The sequence below is a fragment of the Zerene cesonia genome, chromosome 1, assembly GCF_012273895.1.
Source record: "Zerene cesonia ecotype Mississippi chromosome 1, Zerene_cesonia_1.1, whole genome shotgun sequence".
Taxonomy (NCBI): Eukaryota; Metazoa; Arthropoda; class Insecta; order Lepidoptera; family Pieridae; genus Zerene; species Zerene cesonia.
Genome location: NC_052102.1, coordinates 856878 through 875529, shown reverse-complemented (window position 1 = coordinate 875529; position 18652 = coordinate 856878). Strand labels below are relative to the sequence as shown.

General features: G+C 32.1%; 3 protein-coding genes across 3 annotated transcripts in view; 2 read left to right on the top strand and 1 right to left on the bottom strand.

The window, feature by feature from the left end:
• The first annotated feature begins 1064 nt into the window (after positions 1-1064).
• LOC119837083 lies at positions 1065-15822 on the top strand. The gene is made up of 6 exons (XM_038362962.1): positions 1065-1219; positions 11491-11608; positions 13584-13787; positions 14485-14718; positions 14962-15165; positions 15354-15822. Exons 1-6 carry the CDS (start codon positions 1209-1211, stop codon positions 15507-15509), a joined length of 927 nt encoding a protein of 308 aa, XP_038218890.1. The 5' UTR covers positions 1065-1208; the 3' UTR covers positions 15510-15822.
• A 235-nt stretch (positions 15823-16057) lies between these two features.
• Positions 16058-17540, top strand: LOC119829290 (phosphatidylinositol-glycan biosynthesis class W protein-like). Its single transcript, XM_038351780.1, has one exon. The coding sequence runs from the start codon at positions 16233-16235 to the stop codon at positions 17538-17540; it is 1308 nt and encodes a 435-aa protein (XP_038207708.1). The 5' UTR covers positions 16058-16232.
• Positions 17541-17567: 27 nt separating this feature from the next.
• Positions 17568-18652, bottom strand: part of LOC119834566 — a 24497-nt gene continuing 23412 nt past the window's right edge. The window contains exons 6-7 of the mRNA XM_038359364.1: positions 18493-18638; positions 17568-18119 (exon numbers count right to left, since the gene is read on the bottom strand). Coding sequence (XP_038215292.1) covers positions 17929-18119; positions 18493-18638 — 337 coding nt within the window. The 3' untranslated portion in view covers positions 17568-17928. The remainder of the gene's footprint in view (positions 18120-18492; positions 18639-18652) is intronic.

The window sequence follows — 18652 nt, the reverse complement described above, 5'->3', positions numbered from 1 at the left end:
TCACTTAGGTACTCTGTGAGCCTGATCGTTTCCTGGTCTCCGCTGTGCGCTCGGTAGACACAGGCATAGAGAAGCTTCACTAGGCCCGTGTCCACCAGCATCCATAGTACGGAGAATCGGGGATCTTCAAGATACCGGAGACGCCGAACAAAATGTTGGTCCAAACAGTATAGAGAAGAGAAATATAAATATAAGTCATCTTATATATCCAGGTAGTGGTAAATGGTATCCAAGTAGTGGTAATTTTTCGCTTTCTAGAGAAGCTATTAATAAAACTAAATCAATTCGTTAGTAGCTAATTTCTATAGAAGTCGTTCATTAGAAATAAGATTTAAATTTAGAGAGATGAAAATTTAAGAATTTGCACTGAAGCTGCGGTTAAAATGAAGTTTTATGTATCAAGTCATTTTTTGCCCGTTTTATGTTTTGTTTATTTTTTCAACAATTCCACACTTTATTTATCAAAATATATATGAAGTATTTTATTTCTAAAGTATGAACCCAATATCAAGTTACTACTAAAGGTATAATATAATGGAATCAGATAATGATTTACCTACATGGGCTAAGGTCTCGGAATTGGGTATCCACCTTTTTAGAGGTGACCTACGAATGTTATTGAACTCAGTTTAGAAACTCATATAATTTTAAACTATATAACTTATATGCACGCATTCACTCAATGCCAGTTGAAAATAAGAGCATACATACCATATGTATTAAAAATAGCAATATTGTCTAATACGTCATAATATACGACCCAGTTTTTACCAATCAACAAGGCTCACGAGCCGGATTTGGTCCAATACATTATTATTAATAATAAATTTGCAAATGATAACTCGGTTGATATTACATGAGACCCATTGATTAATAGTTTGACACAGTTAAATTAACTTTCGATATAAATCGATTGAAATTTGAAAGCAGACATAAAATAACAGAACAACACCCGGTCTTCACACTTCAATGACATCCGAGATCAATTAATTTCATCTCTTTAAATTTTAAGTTTTATCGAATTCGTTCGATTCGCGTAGCATTGCCAAATGGTTGCTTTTCTTGGTTCCCCCGTCGGGCGCAGTTGATGCAAGTTATAAAGCAGGAGAAAGCACGCCGACCGCGCAGTCTTATAGTGCGGCGTTTGCGTCCTGTTTCGCGCGCATTTTGACAAGTGTAATTAATTCGGATACTTTGAGTGCATAAACATGAAAATGAGGTAAATATCCATTATTTTATTTTTCGGTTATTCATTTAAAAAATGAACATAATGTATCTAATTAATTATCGTTAAAACTGGATACAGATTTTTCTTGATTTTATAATGAAGTAAGAGAGATATCTACTTTTGTGGTACATTTAAAAATAATCCTAAGAAGATTACAAAAAACAGTTCTTTTTAATTAAAAATAACATCATATTGGCAAAATAGATGTTAGTTTTTGATCGATAAAGCCGGTAAGAAGCCGTGAATCGTGAAGGCAACGGATTGATGATTACAAATTACTATTTTGCGAATGATTAAAAAAATTCTCAAATTATTTTCAGAGTAGGTACCAATTCCAAAACGATAGGGTTCACAAATCACTATAAGCAATATGCTAGAATCCCAAGTTATTCCTAATATTAAGGTGTTACAATAATCTACTGCTTCGCCTGATTGTCTGATAATTTTAATCAATCTTTAGTTTATTTAACTTCAGAAGGCAGATAAAAAAAGCAAGTTCCGCGGTCGTCCGTAACAATATACATCAATTATTCCGGACTCGGGTTCATTTAGATAACAAATAAAGAGACAGTTACATGATAAAATTGCATAACAATTTTGTAAACAAACAAAAAGTCGTTTGCTGAATTTCTAAACATTTGGCATGTCATCCAAGTTAATTTCTAATGTCTGCGAGAATCAATCACTTTCACTCATTCGCGTTCGTATTTTGTAGTGCAATTTTGTATAAAATTACTGAATAAACTCTTTTCCCATAGTATTATGTATGTTATTATGCGAGTAACAAGAAACGTAATGATGTCATACGCAGTTCATACACCTTCTAGTAAAAAGCATTGATGAATGGCTCGAAGACTTGTTATAATAGTAGGTTATTGTGCGGCGCAGTAATACTATTAGCAATTATTTATTCCGCGATGGCAGCTTCCATTTTGAATTGTAGTAAATCGTATATAGCATGTGTATTCTAAATTAAAAAAAAATTGTAATAACAATTTTTTTATAATTTGTAAATTATTAAGAAAAAAAGACTTTTTTGTAATATTTTTGAGTATAAAAGAAAGTTGGTTTTATATATCACAAAAAACAGCGGAACTAATTTGATTAAATATTGTCTACATCTGGAAAACATAAAAGTCTTTCAATTCGGGCGGAAACAACACAGCTAGTAATAATGGTCGAGGTTTTGAGAACTTATACAAATTTTGACAAACTTGGCACTAAAATACAAATAAGAAATTGTGGGATATAAAAATAAACGTTTCAAAATATAATTTATTTCACGAGAACATATTTCTCAGGTAGTTTTTATTTTTAGTATGTATTCTAAGAACCTTTGTGGATGCTAATAATACAAACTTATCAATGTTATTGAACTTTGTATTTAATTGCCATCGTAAATAAAATTCAATAAGTAGCTATGTATAATTTTAATTTCTGTGTGAATTCTTAATAACTTATAACTTTTTTGATTGAGATTTAAATTGAACTATTAAATACTTAATACATTTTCATTAAATTTGTGCTAATTTTTTTAAGGAAAACGTACAGGTATTTTTTATGTGTAATTAAAAAACTATGAAAAAAATAAATAGCTTGAAAATGGCCACTGAGATACTGCCTTATAAGTCTCATTTAACTTACCATTTCTCGGTACAGATTATGCAACTGTATAATAAATTCATAACATGTATGCACAGCCTACTTACAACTTATGCATTGGTTATGGTAAGTTTGTTTGTCTATTGTCTGGTCTCTTTGTTATGTGGGTGTGATAATCTCAAGCTTTTGTAATCCACATTCACGTGTTAAAGTTACTGGTAACATTTATGTGAGTCATGTACGAGGAGGTTATTAAAATATGGGACGATTTGTTGGTAATTCCATTACTATAAATAAGTAATAATGTCTCTGGTTGGCCTTTTACTTTTGATTTGTTTAAATTAACCATTGTAACGTCACATTAATTTAACACCTATTAAACCAGCTTCCGTTGAAATAATTACTTACCTACAGAATATATTCGTCATAAAAACAAAGCATTTAGACACGCTGAATCATTTGTTATATGCCAAGGACGCGATTTACTTAAAAAAAATCAGTTTATTTAATGCATTTATGCAAATGTCTAAGTGATGAATAATTTTATCATAGTCGTACGAGGACCAAATTTATTACATTTTGAGTGAAAAATTTGAAACAATTTTATAATATCATCAAATGTAACAGTTTCATACAAATATAAACTAACATTATAAGGAGGAACCATTGTCTGTTTGTAATGTTTTCACGCAAAAACTACAGGACCAATTTTAAAAATTATTTCACGATTAGAAAGTGGCATCATCCTGAACTGTCATAAAATATATATATGTATCACACGTAAAGCCGGGGCGCGCCGCTGGTAATAAATAAAATTGTACCCTCATCACTGAGACAGATACTAGACCTTCATTTTATTGGCGTATTTATAATGTCTCAGTAATCGCCATGTAAGTATTTTGTTGGAATTTTAAACTACAGATTGGGCTCCAACGGTATGTTGGTATAAATAAGTACGAAATTCAATGTTATAATAGTTCACACGCTTTAACTCCGTTATAAAAATTGCGTAATGCATGGCTAACAATATGAGAACAATGCGTAAACGCATTATAATCGCAACATTTTATGAGCGTTTGAGTTGGATGAGTACTTGGGGTGTATGTTTAATGACAACATTTTGAATTTTAGCATAGACAATTAACATAATAGTACCTGGATGACCGAGCTTTGCTCGGTATTTCTTTTTTTTTTTATAAATTGTGTTTTTTAGAAATTATATTCAAGTACGAATTACATACTAATAAAATGATGAAATATGAATAATATTTTTCGATCTAACCGACAGAAACGCCTCTTATTGGTTAAAAAAGTAAGTTTAAGTCGATAAAACACGAATAAAACACGAATATGACATTTTCTAAAAAAGATTCCTAGCTAGATCGATTTATCGATTATATATACTAAATCGATCGATCGATATCGATTTATATATACTAAATTTCATGAAAATCGTTGGAGCCGATTCGGTCGGGGCATAGAGATAAATGCATTCTTATAGACAACCTCTAAATGGAACAATCTTTTTGGTAACCTGTGATGTCACAAAATGTATTGCATAAAATAAAATATGAAAATTTATAAGGGAAATTGCTGCGTTGCCGCTTCAATTGCACGCAACTGAGGACGCGGCTAGAAATTAATAACTTAATAAAATGTATTTCGTGAAAGTCACATTGTTAATAATGTTATATGCATCCTGAGAAACGTTGGGAAGGAAACTGTTACGTCTCACGCGATCGGCATTCTTCGGCTAATCGTCAATAAACAAAATTATTTCCTTGCGCGTTGCGTGCTATTTCTCGATAATTAATGATTCAATTATTACGTTCACACGCGTAATAATTAATAGCACTTAGATAAGGAATATCGCCTGTAACAAATAATTTGATAAACATAATTCCTTGACGTGATGTATATACATAGTGTGACTACCTGTTATATACATAGTGGGATTTTGTCATAGTATCATCTTAATATGTTAGTTAAATATAAATATTACTCAAAAAAATTTTCCTTTTGATGACAAAGAAAACTGTTTTCAAATTTTCGAAAATTCACTTACTCAGGTTTCCGTTGAGTAATTAATTTTTTGATGAGAAAATTTAAGTTATAATAATAAACTAAATGGCGTTGGTGCTTTTGAACTGAATTACTCTCGAAATAATCTTACATTATAGTTGTACCTATTTTGAAAGAACTGATCGATTTCCTACATTGAAAGAACTGATGTAAACTGACTTCCTAATAACACGTTACGTCCTACATACAACAAGATGTGAAGTAATTTAAAACGATTATAGGTTACGTGTAATTTTATTAGCATATATTTTCACTTACATTTTTATATGTACGAAATAAGTGCGGACGTAAACGCTATAACTCTTTTATTACTCTGAAATGAGTCTGAGTATCTGTATTATGTAAACACAAATTTATCTCTCCATCTGATGTATATAGAAGTTGGACAAGTATTTTTGTAAATACTTAATGTTTTAATGCTTTATTTGCAACATCCAAATTCATCCAACCGATTAGTTTAAATTCATGCCTCATTCAATTTTAATAGTAAAAGATTAAACTAAGGACGATTATCATATATGTCAATGAAAGTCCGATATTTTATTAAAGATCGTCGACATTTATTTGAATCGCAATTGGCGACCGGGATTTCAAGAGATAAGTAAACCTTCTAGAAAACACGCTCCATTTTAGGCCACATCTCTGCCACACATAATATAATACTTTAATTTCTAACTACCAGCATCGCTCTGCTTACCTGCAAGCGAGATCATGGTCAAGCGCTTCCCTATAACCAATAAAATAACCCCGACATCGTTGAAAACAAATTAACTCATGTATTAGGTTACATTCGTTAAAACAAATAACCTTCGAATGTCAATATATTATTACTGAGTACAGAAACACAATACATTGGAAATTATGCAATTTAACCTAGACAATAAGTTAGGTGGCATTCGCGTGTGGGCGATAATTTTATCCTCCCGAAGATAATCAAGTTATAGTACATTGACCAATTTTATTTATTTATACGTTGACGACCGCGACTTAGGCCGCGTTGTATGAGGTTTTTTGAGTAGCAACTGTAATTACATTAACCGAAGAAATACTAGACTGTTATTGTGCTTGTAAAAATAATATCTATTCACAGATAATGCAACTATTTTCAATAGGTAAAATTAGGACATTTTTCAGTGGGTTATTTTTTGTCGATGCCACGAAATCGTTTCAGCGAAGGTCGTGTTGCATGTCAAATTGTTAAAGGATTCGATCAGGTCTAAGAGCCCATTGTCTATGAACACATTGTCTGTGTGTCACGATGTTTCTACACTGTGATTTATGGTCAGTGCGGAAGATCAATGTGACATCGTTAGGAGGCTGGTGAATGAAATTCTTTGACGCACGTGTTTGTAATACGTTGGTAATGCGAGCAATTACAATCAGTAGATGGAACTTAGCCTGATCCGATATAAATGATCTAAATAAAAAACGAGTATGATAGTGCAGATATACATTTGTGCGATTTAGATTCAAATGCATCTAATTACTTTGATTGTCTATGTAATATAAAATCATATATATTTATTATAAATCATACATCAATAACAAGTAACCCGTGTGTAAAAATAAAATATCCCTCACGTAAACAACAAGATCTTTTGTAATACGCAATAAATTATGAGTCTGTGTGGACGACACTTAACATTTTAACATTTTAATATTCTTCGAGCCTAGTACGACAAAACACTAAAGAGAAAATTAACCAATGAATAAACATTACGGAGTATATAATATGTGACATTTAAAGGGCACAGTGAAAACCCTTACATAATATAAAAAACTCCATTATTTTCACACATACAAAAACTGAACAGTTATGCAACTACCGAATGTAGTCCTTGCAAGTAGCACGTGTTTATAAAAACATATCATTTATAAATACTGGTTTTACGAACGCGGGTGTGCCTTGTATTGCGGGAGTGCCTCAGGCCATGAGGGACATAATATTATGTGTAAATAGCCAATTGATATATCTTTAGTATTTACCGTACGAGTTAACATTCTTGTTTTATCTTTGTAACATATTACTCCAGTGACAGAGAAAATTTAAACACAAATATCCAGTTAGTACTAAGTCAAAACAAAATATTCCATATTTAAATTTAAAGAAGCTTATAAATAATCTGTCGCTATTATTACAACCGCCAAAAAAACGAAGTTTCTCAATTCATAGCGTATTTCTTTGTGTCGGCACTGATAACGCGGGGCAATAAAGCTCTATATGTACATTGAATTCTAGATTATCATAGTATAGGGGTTTATTACACAAAATATTATGTTAATAAAAACTCTCCAAAAATTGGTTTCACTAGAATTAAGTATACTGATAAAGTACCTAATATTATGTAGATATATCGTCATGCTTTTAGTTTTAGTTTTACCCAGGATTCTGAACTAAACGCTGTTATGTATTATTTTTAATTAAATTTCAACCTAACAATTATGTATTCATTACGAATTCCTTGCGAAATCGCCTGCTTAGTTATAAATAAAACATCTACCAAACTTCTGAAAAAATAAAACGTACAAAATCAATTAATTTTAATCAGAGGTTAATTTAAAATGTCAATCGAATCGTTTTTCCGCTGAGTGACGCGAGCCGGGATCATTACGCAACGAAAGTGAAATCATAATAATTTCGCGGCAACATGCGACGATTTGCAGTTACTTCTGGTTATGGCTTATGCATGGATTATTCCAAATAAGAACGTCATCTATTTAATAAATGGGATATCCAGTAGCGTAAGAGGATTCACAATTTCACTCGTTAAATGAGAGAAAAGCTGTTGACGCTGATATTAATTGATATTGAAGCTGATATTAATTGATATTGAAGCTGATATTGATGAATGTGAGCAGTGAATGCATAGTCCAGAAATCCTGTAGAGTTTATTTATTTATTTATTTCAAAACAGAAACAGTAGTACAAACCTTTTCTGAGTGAGTGAGAGTGTTTCAAGAGAAAAGCTCTTACCGTTTAAATTTTCAAAAATCGAACTCCTTTTACTTAGTTATAAGCAAAAATGTACCTTATGACTATTGCATTAGATCACTCTTAATTATGAGTTAAAAGAACGAAATGAAAAATTTAAAATGATTTTGATATAGGAGCTATTAATAACTAAGATTTTGAACAATGCCCAATGCCTTCCGATACGCCGCGCGCCGCGCCTTTCAATAACCGTCGCGTTACTCTGAAAAATTTGTTACGTTGGAATAATTTTACGTAATTTTTACTTAATTTCAACATCAATTTAACGCAAAATTACATCATTTATAAAGTGTGTAAGTGTAGCTACGATCACCAATGCCGTCGCGGTCCAGATGACAAAGATGTAACATTATTGGAGCAATTCGGAGTCAATAGTTATTAAGTTAAATTCATAATCAGTATTGCATGCACGTGCAAGGTATATAATGTAATTTTTCTTATATTATTTTACTACTTATTAAAGTAGTAAAGTAGCAAGCTATCTATACTCATTAGTATAGATGGCTTATAGCCATGTATATAATACATATAGCATTGTATGAAGCTGAAGAGTTTGTTTGTTTTTTTGTGTTTGATTTTATGCGAATATTAGCATGTTGCATTTAGCGATTGAAGACTTGAAACGGATTTTAAACGCGAATTATTCATTATATTATTTAACCCGACGTTTCGAACAGTTAACAGCAAGCGTGGTCACGAGGAGGCTAAGTCTGTTTGTTTGTTTGAACGTGCGTATCTCACCAACTTATTTACAGTTTACGTGATCCCTGAGTGTTATAGGCTGTCTACGTAGCACGTGTGAAGTCAGTGCGGACCGCTCGCACCAGTATCAGATATCCGAGTGAAAGTTTCATGAAACAGTTCAACCGTTACAGGCATTAGACAGGCGCACATTTTTTTTCACATTAGCACATATTAATATGTCATACTTAAATGCTGTTTTCACATGACATAAAATGATGACCTATACTTCAATTTAGGAAATTTATATCAACACAAGCTGTTCGCCCCGGTTTCGGCCGTGATACATACGAAGTCTATCTCAATCGGTTACGTTGCAGCTTTCTATCAGTGGAAGAATTTTTGAAATTGGTGCAGCGGTTTTGTGTGAAATCATTACTGGAACATACAAAAATACAATAGTTTCCTTTTACATAATATTAGTGTACAGATATATAAAAAAAACATTTTAATATTATGTACATATGATAGTAATCGTGAGGTTCCTGCGTAAGTTTTATATACTTGCCCAGACCCAAAGGTCCTTTCCTTTCGCTTTTTAAAATACCTACAGTTAACTTACTGTACCCGATAGATTAAAAAAAACAATAAACGTAAAAGACTTGTAATAATAAACTGTAATTCATGTGCATACCGGAATTACTTTCACTTCCTTTAATGTTTAAATCTTTAGAGATATTAACTGCTTAGATAATAACTTTCGTTTGTCTGAGATTTCGTTGTTTACCCATTTTATGTGCAAAAATTTTAAGACGTTTTTCGCTCTCATTAAATACCAAATGCTTTTGAGGAAACGAAAGTATAGATACCAGCATAGTATTATGTTATCTATGGTATAGATAATATCGCGAGAGTCTACGTCTTCTAGTTTTATAAACCGCACTCCATTTAAAATACATGTAAAAATATGCAATGCCAATGCAATATATCGTTCAGTCATCAAAGAACAGAAAACAAGTGTTAGCTTGCAGTGTTTACTAACGTTTAAATTCATAACGAAGTAGCTTTAACCTCTCTTCGCTGATGAACAATTTGTAACTACCCACGGCACTATGAAAGCAACTATAACTTAAATAAATAACTATATGATCGAAGCATCATATGAAGGAATCGGTATCTTTTCAGATAATATATGTAGATATTATTCTCGCCTATAATCGCGTCAGATAATTGTTTTTATAATTACCTGCCACTGCTTATTATTTTATTAAAAAAGAATATTTTCAATTTCGCTTTCTATATACTTAAAATTTTTCATATACAAAACTATTCGATATAAAAACAAATAAATAATAAGGAGCTATAGTTTTATTCAAGTAAAATCACTGGTAATTTGCTTTTTTTTTAATGAGTTACGTGTTACGACATAGGGAATATTTACATACATCTATAATAAAATATACGAACCACACTTTATGACAGAATCAATGCATTATGCATAATATTTCAAATACGGTGACACTCTTATTAAATAAACGTTATCGTTTTCAATCGAATTCACAAAAATGAGGATTTCAATTTGGCTGTATTTTTTGTGTCTGTTGCCTCAGAACTTTTTCTGGGTGAAACGACGATTATAATTCTCTTTATATTTGAAAACTGGTACCTCCCATATGGTCCTATTTAAATTTGGTCTAATTCTGGTTTTGAAAACTGTTGCTCAATATAGAAATTTAGCAAGTTCTTCAATTATCTTAAGTCTGATATCCTGTTGTAACTGAGCCACGGTGCACTACAATTACATAACGTAAAGTCTCTAATAAAGTATCGCTCATAGCGTTAATTACATCAGAGACCACACCTCACAGCTCGGCACACTTACCGTCTTCGGATGTGGACAGACATCAGCTCGATTACAACCCGATACGTATTCATCTCACCACACCCTTGCTTGAGATCGTTCTTATCGGCACATTCCACTGTATATTATGAAGTTTTTTAATCTTATAAGTACTTATTAGTACCTAGTAGCCAGTCGACCGAGTGACATAATTTATTAACCATAATTTATACATAATCTAGGTTGAATTAAAAGTCTAAAGTCAATAAGAAACTTGCACGTTCCGATTTGAACCTAAATCGTAATAGATTATCTGGCGTACAATCTCGCAAACAAATGTATTTTAACTATGTATTTTAACTCTTGTAATGATGGTATAAATACATATAGGATTATTATCTATTCCCTTTGACAGTAATAACAAATTTTAGAAACATCACCACTACATAGTAAAAAGCAAAGTCGCTTCCCGCGCCTTTCTATATACCGTATGTATGTATATTTAGAACTTTTAAACTGCTCAACGGATTTTAATGGTTTTTTTCTATAGGTAGAGTGATTAAGGAGGAAAGTTTATATGTACAATAACATCTATTAAACTACTATGAATTCAACGCATGCGAAGCCGCGGGCAAAAGCTGGTAGTGAATAAATTAAAGTTGCGAAGCTGGGCTATTGTGTCTTGTGGTTAGACCGGAATGCATACGAAACCGAGCTTTGTCGCAAATCCAATCAAACGCTTCAGTGCGCCCATTACCTTTAATTAGAAAATAATAAAAACATTAATTGTTGTTGTTTTAAGTTGCGAAAGGTCCCATCTTATATAAGATTCCCACTTTTAAATCACGTTCCTTAGATGCATTATCAGATGAAAAATTGTTTAAGCTTTCATTTAATGTACATACATATTTTAAAATATACACATAATAGATTTTAAGAAACGTATAAAAAATAGACACAACCAATAAACTAATCAAAGACAGAACTGTCTCCGTAAAACTGTAGATTGCTATATCATTAGTATTTCTTCAACATTATTTCAAAACCAATTTTTCCTTGTTTTAGGTGGAACGTTTTAATAGCTTTAATGCTCATTGGCACAGCCTTAGCGTCCGAAGAAGATGACAGCATCCCTGATGCTGAGGTTGACGACGAAGACGAAGACTCTCCACTAGATCGAGAGGTAGGACTATTTAAATTTTTATAAATATTTAACTGCATTAAGGACGGCATACAGGACAATTTCCTTAATTGGTTAAGCAGCTGTGTCCTAGCATTTTACTTCAAATCGTCTATCCACTGAAGAATGTAAATATTTATTTTGTATCTGTCTAATCAAGTGTACATATCAATGCTTTTTTTTATGTTTTTAAAATTTATTTGCATTGTACACGTATATGCATAAAATAAATGCTATCGGTAGGATTATATGACTCACGCTGTGTTTTTTTTTTTCATTGAAATCACGGTCTTAATTATAAAGAGAAAGTTCTCATTATAACGGACAATGCAACTGCTTTGTTTTTGCTTATTTTTGAACGGTAGCCTATTCCTACATGTTTGAAAAGCGAAACCATTTGAAAGCGCAACTCTCACATTATCGCTATATTTAAATCGAGAACTGTGATTGGTTTTTTAATAATTTATAAGATGTGCATCTTAATACAGATGATGATATGGTTTATAAATATTATTATTAGAGGCTATTTTAACTCGTTATGTAAATGCAGCTGTATAATGTTAACAGTGACGTTATAAAATATGTAGGTAATAGCTAAACCTAATCATAGGAGATAGCGTGGGAATTGCAGGTGGCTGGAAGCCAATTAAATAATGTTAATTTTTCAATATTTGATGCAGTATAAATTCCACGCATCCTAAATTATTAAAAAATAATTGTGAAATGCGTAAAACGAATGGGCCGACATAACAAGAATAAATGTATATTAATAGCTAATATTTGCGAATAATTGAAATAATATGTGGTAATTATTATTCTATAATTTAGGTTGATTAAATGTGTATTTTAATTGTTCATAAACGCAATCGGTTACATGTTAAACTTGAATTGAATTATAAAAATAAGTGAAGCAATATAGTTACGCATTTCAATATTTAGAAGTAAGTTTAATATGATGGAGTATTGTGTTGAGTAAGTTTTATTTGGATCGGCTTTGGTTTATTTCATAAAATCTCTCCGTAATATCTAGTAATACCCAGTAACACACACTATACCAAAGATATAGTGCTATCGATTTCTGATACACACTTATAGCATGTCTACACAAACCAGTTTTGTGGAATCGAAGGAAAGTATTAAGGCATTAACCTGTACCATTCACCGGAGCTGTTATATGTGTGATATAATTTCAATTAGATAGTAAAAAGTTATTGGTCCAACAATAACGCCAAATGTCGTGACGCACGAATAAACACCGTCCAATTTTGTTGATTGTTTTATTATGGCGCGATAAATATACGCGCCATTACACAGAAGTTATACCACGTCACAGATAACATAATAATATGATCACGTTATACCGTCTGTTTTTTTTACTTTAAACTTTAATAGTACAAATACCAAAGATGCTTCTTCGCATCAGACCATGTAATGTAGGTGCATATTTATGTGGGTTATGTGGCCGCATATTTTATAAACATGCAATCCATTATTATATTTATTTCTGTATGTGTAATCTGAATGAATTTCGAATCTACGTTTTTTGCCATACTATTGAGCCACCCCTGTTTTTTTTAAATCATTTTTTTTTTTTTTTTTTTTATGTCATAGCGGGCAACTGAGCTGGTGGTTCGCCTGATGGTAAACGATCACCACCGCCCATGAACATTCGCAAAGGTAGTGCCTCTGCGATTGCGCTGCCCGCTTTTAGTGGGTAAGGGAAAAGGAACGAATTCATGACAGGAAAGAAGGAATAGACTGGGAAGGTTGAGGAAAAGGAAATAGACCACCGGCTCCCCCACTCACCGTACGAAACACAGTGGCATGCCACTATTTCACGCCGGTTTTCTGTGGGGGTGTGGTACTTCCCCGGTGCGAGCTGGCCCAATTCGTGCCGAAACATGCTCGACTCCCACAATAAATATTTCGAAGTTGCTATTAATGCGTTAAAAATAACTCGGCAACTGACAATTTACAGGAATCCCGCAATCTTCGACCACGTGCTTACACCCCAGTCGCGTATCCCAACACGTTACCAAGTGGTTTCCGGCCAACACCCTCACTGGCTGAGCTGGCGGGCTACCAGAGACAGCAGGAGCAGCAGGAGTACGTCATACCAACAAGACCTCAGCAAATTTATATTGAGGAACAGAGGCAACCAGCCCGAGCACCTCATAGGAAGGTAAGATAACTATACGACGTTTTACTTTGTCTAAGTAGATTTTGTACAGCAAATTCGCTTATGACTAAGTACTTTGCGTCATGCATACCTAACTATTCATTCACGTCAAAGTTTCATATTATATACAACAAATACCCATTAATCATTTTTTTAGGTTTTATTGTCCCTTAAAAGAAGACTATGTCTGACTTTGTACTATTTTATATTTTTGAATTAAAATTAGTGCTAAGTTTTATCATGAATATGAAAAAGATTAACCTGAATAACTTTGAATTGTAAATCTACTTATTATTATTATGAAAAATAAGCAGTGGTGGCTCAGTGATGAGAACCTCGGACTTCAAAATCGATAAGTTTGGGGTTCGAGACCGAGACCGGCGTAGAAAATAAATTGATTTTTCAATTTATCTGCACATGTAAATAACATCACCACTGCTTAAAACGTTGAAGGAAAACATCGTGAGGAAACCGGCATGTCCAAGAATCAAAAGTTCTACGACATGTGACATCTGCCAACCTGCACTTGGCTAGCGTGGTGGATTATAGCCTTAATCCTCATAGGAGGCCTGTGTCCCAGCAGTGGGAACATATATGGGCTGACGATGATGATGATGATGATGAAAAATAACGTAGCGTACATTTTCAATAACTTCGCTATAATATTTTACCCGCTTATAATTTATATCATGTTCTCCAGCCACAAGAGCAACGCCCAGCGAAAATCCAACAACAATCGTCAGAAGAAGAAGAATTAGAAGAGAAGGAGGAACCCGATCGCCTTTCCGCTCTGCTCCAACAGTCCAAGTTCGACTGTGTCACCAGAAAAACTGGTTACTATGCCGACGAAGACCTGAACTGCGAAGTGTTCCACTACTGCCAAGATAATGTCAAGCATTCTTGGATCTGCCCTGATGGTTTCACTTTCCATCAAGTACGTATATTGAACAAACACGTATTAAGTGGATTTCAATATCTCTACAAACAAATTACTTGTAACGAAGTGATTAAAAAAATGCCATTAATTATCTATTAATAATTATTTCAATTATAATTAATTATGTATTTATATCTTCATATAACTGCTAATATTGCTGTAAATGCTAATAATGACGATATTTATAAAACTAAGCGCATTGTTTTTTAAGGTATTTTAATCAGATTTATTTCCTTTCAGGTTCACCTCATCTGCATGCCTCCGACTCACGACAACATCTGTCAGAAGTCTTCCAAATACCACTTCGTGAATGAATACCTTTACAAGCCCATTAATGAGGAGGAGGTTCAAAGGAAACCTAACGCACCACTCAAGTACTCCGAGAGATATTATCCATCAGAGGTCTACACTGATGACCGATATGAAAGAGAGGACGAGGAAGAGGTAAATAAACGAGTTACATAATATATTACTAATTTTTACTTATATATATATATATATATATATATATATATATATATATATATATATATATATATATATATATATATATATATATATATATATAGATGTTTTATAATGGCAACATTATTTATATATGATTAACTCATGCATATGTGTAAATTTATTAGGAAGCAGACCCTCGCAGACAACAAGCTGCCCAGATACAAGAAAGGCCTTCACAGCGACAACAATACCAACCGCAAGTCTTCAGATCAGCTGAAGAAGTGAATATACCTCTTATCCAAAGGCGTCCTCAACCTCGTCCTTACGATTTTGAACCATAAGAATAAATAGGAACATTCTATTTGCCAGATGTTTCCAAATTTAGAAGTAACAATAATATTATAAATGTGGTTCTAAGTTATTTGATTGGTATCAATCAATGAAACAAACAATACTTTAAACCTAATATGCTCTCGGTGCTACATCTCCCATAATTTGTTGATACTTTTTATTGTGTAATACTTGGTATAGTTTAAGTTTAAATAAACTTATTTATGACACTGTACAATAAAGTATTTTTGTAATGATATTTGTAATTTACAAATTAGTTATAAGCTAGTCTGCTAGTGCTAAGAAAATAAAAATAAATTAAAATATTGGTCTTTTCATTTTACCACCCATCATTAAATTGTTGTAATATTGGTTTTATCACATTATCATCCAACATTAAAAATTTTATTAATATGTTTCCTATCATCATCATCTAATGACCGTACACTTCTGAGCGCACAGGAGAATATCACATTCTGGATTTAAGAATTCTTGTATCTTTATCGCTTTAATAAATAAAAAAATAAAAAGCCTGACTGCCAAGTGACACTGAGTACTGACTGCTGTCATTTGTCACTCGTCAGATAAACAAATACAATCGTCTCAGACGTGGGTCGTCTAAGTTTATCATTATTTTATTTGATTGAATCAATAATGTTTGTGTATTTTAAAAATGAAGAAAGTTCAGTAAAATATATTAAAAATTAAAGTAAACTCTTCGAACATAAACTAAAATGAACTACACAGAATACAAAGCGTTTCATGAATCGTTTATGAGAAACAATCATGGTTCTAACGCGGCACATACATTTTTGTGTATTTTCTTCACAGTGCAGTGTACATTACTATGTGCTATACAAGAAAGCAATAGAGAAGACTTAAAACATCTATATGAATACATAATAATTGGGCTCCCTTTGATATTGGTGCACACTGTTTTGACAGAGTATATTTGTTCATTAAATGCTATTTTAGCAATAATATTGCTTTATAGTTTTATAAATAATAGAAAACTTATAAATTTTGGTAATTTTTTTAAGATTGAACATACTGATTGTAAAAGGCTCCATTCAATATCTTGCATCAGAGGTCTTACATACTTAATCACTAGCTTGTGTATATTAGCTGTAGATTTTAAAGATTTCCCACGTTATTTAGCGAAAACAGAGAGATATGGATACAGTCTGATGGACACGGGTGTTGGTTTATTTGTCTTAATAAGTGGTCTCGTACATAAGGACCTGAATGGTAATTTTTCAAAAGTAGCAAAGAGTAACTTTAAATTTGTGTCAATTCTTCTAGTTCTTGGAATAAGTAGATATGTATCAATTAAACAGCTTGATTATCATGAGCATGTAACTGAGTATGGTGTTCATTGGAATTTCTTCATAACTTTAGCTGTTTGCAAATTTTTATCAACTATTTTTCTATTGATTTCTAATCAAATATTGGTACTTAGTATATCTGTAATGGTAGTTCATGAGTTTATGCTCTATAATAGCTTAGAAGCATGGGTATTCAGCAATGCACCTCGTATAACTCTAATTGATGCGAACAGAGAAGGGATTTCATCTACTCTTGGCTATGTATCCTTATATTTATTTGCTGTGCATTTAAAGAAAATGTTAATGCATAGAAATAGGAAAGATGTGTTACAAAATTTAGTTATTTATAGTATAGTATTCATAACATTGTCATTTGTTGTTAATTTATTTAGACCAACTTCAAGAACTTTAGCCAACACTGGTTACTGTGCCTATTTAATATCAATTTTATTAGTTATATTAACAATAATGTATTTGATAGAATTTTCTTTGTACAATGGTCATAAAATGGTTTTCCAAACACCTCTCATGTTATCTGCAATAAATAACAATGGTTTATTATATTTTTTAATATGCAATTTATTAACTGGTTTTGTGAATATAATTTTTCAAACAATGCTTCTACCATCAAGTGTTACTTTCGTTATTCTTAATATTTACATGATTTTTACATTGTACATAATATTATGTTTGAATAGGAGAGGGATAAAAATATAAAGACTTGAATATTAAATATTTTATTGGTATAACAGTATTATTATTTGTTCACATCACATTATTTTAACTATATGGAAATAATAATAATTTAGTAATAATTAAGGCAGGATTATAAGTACATAAGACATTACAATAATTTATTTTATTCTTTTGAGATCTGCAGTAGGTTATTAAAAAATAAGCATATAAGTATTTAATATTTAAATTCGTTTTTATCGATGAGGTACTTCTATGTATGATTATTGATATATATGTTGCTGCAAGAGATGACAATAGGGTCATATTATGCATTAAGTCTCAGATTAACAACATATCAAAAATTAAATTACGTTTCTCCTTTGGAATCTCTGAATTCCTCAATCCCCATATATAGTCATATAAATCTCTACTATGCCCGTTGTAATAATTGTTGCATGTTTTCAGTCTTGGCAACACTGGAGAATTTTGATAATACCCTCAGAGAACAATTCAACGAAATGTAAATGAGTATGGTGATAAGAAAAAATAAATAAATTATTAAGTACGGAAATCTGCCTGGGGACCAGAACACAGTGTACATCATATGCTGCTGTCTGCTATCTGAAAATGATGAAAAAAATGAAAATGAATAGGTATTTTTCGTTGATTACCAGCTCGGGTGTCCCATACTTATAAATAATCGAAAAAGTAGATAAAAATTGATTGTTAAGGCGCGAACGTGACTAGCTGAGTAGTAAGACGTCGCCCCGCTATGGCGATAAACGCAGATTTGAATTCCATCTGGGTAATTACTTCTTGGGAACAAAAATATTTAATAGTTATTGTTCTAATCCAGGTAGAGAAAAATCTATCAAACCCAAAATCATTACAATCCTTACAGCCATTCTTCAGTTATAAATGGTGTTACTAACATAGCTTCTTTTTCCAAAAAAAATTATATTTATAATAAGTTCAGAATTATGATTTTTCATACCCACAATAGCTGCACCGAAACCAATCTGACTTGTGCCCATTCGATATGAACATGTAGGTACATAGATCTCATACACTTCTTCACTATCCTCTAATGGTATGATCAGAACAGGATCATTGTACTGCAGAAGATGAGTCTCCTTATACCCAAAGTCACGTCT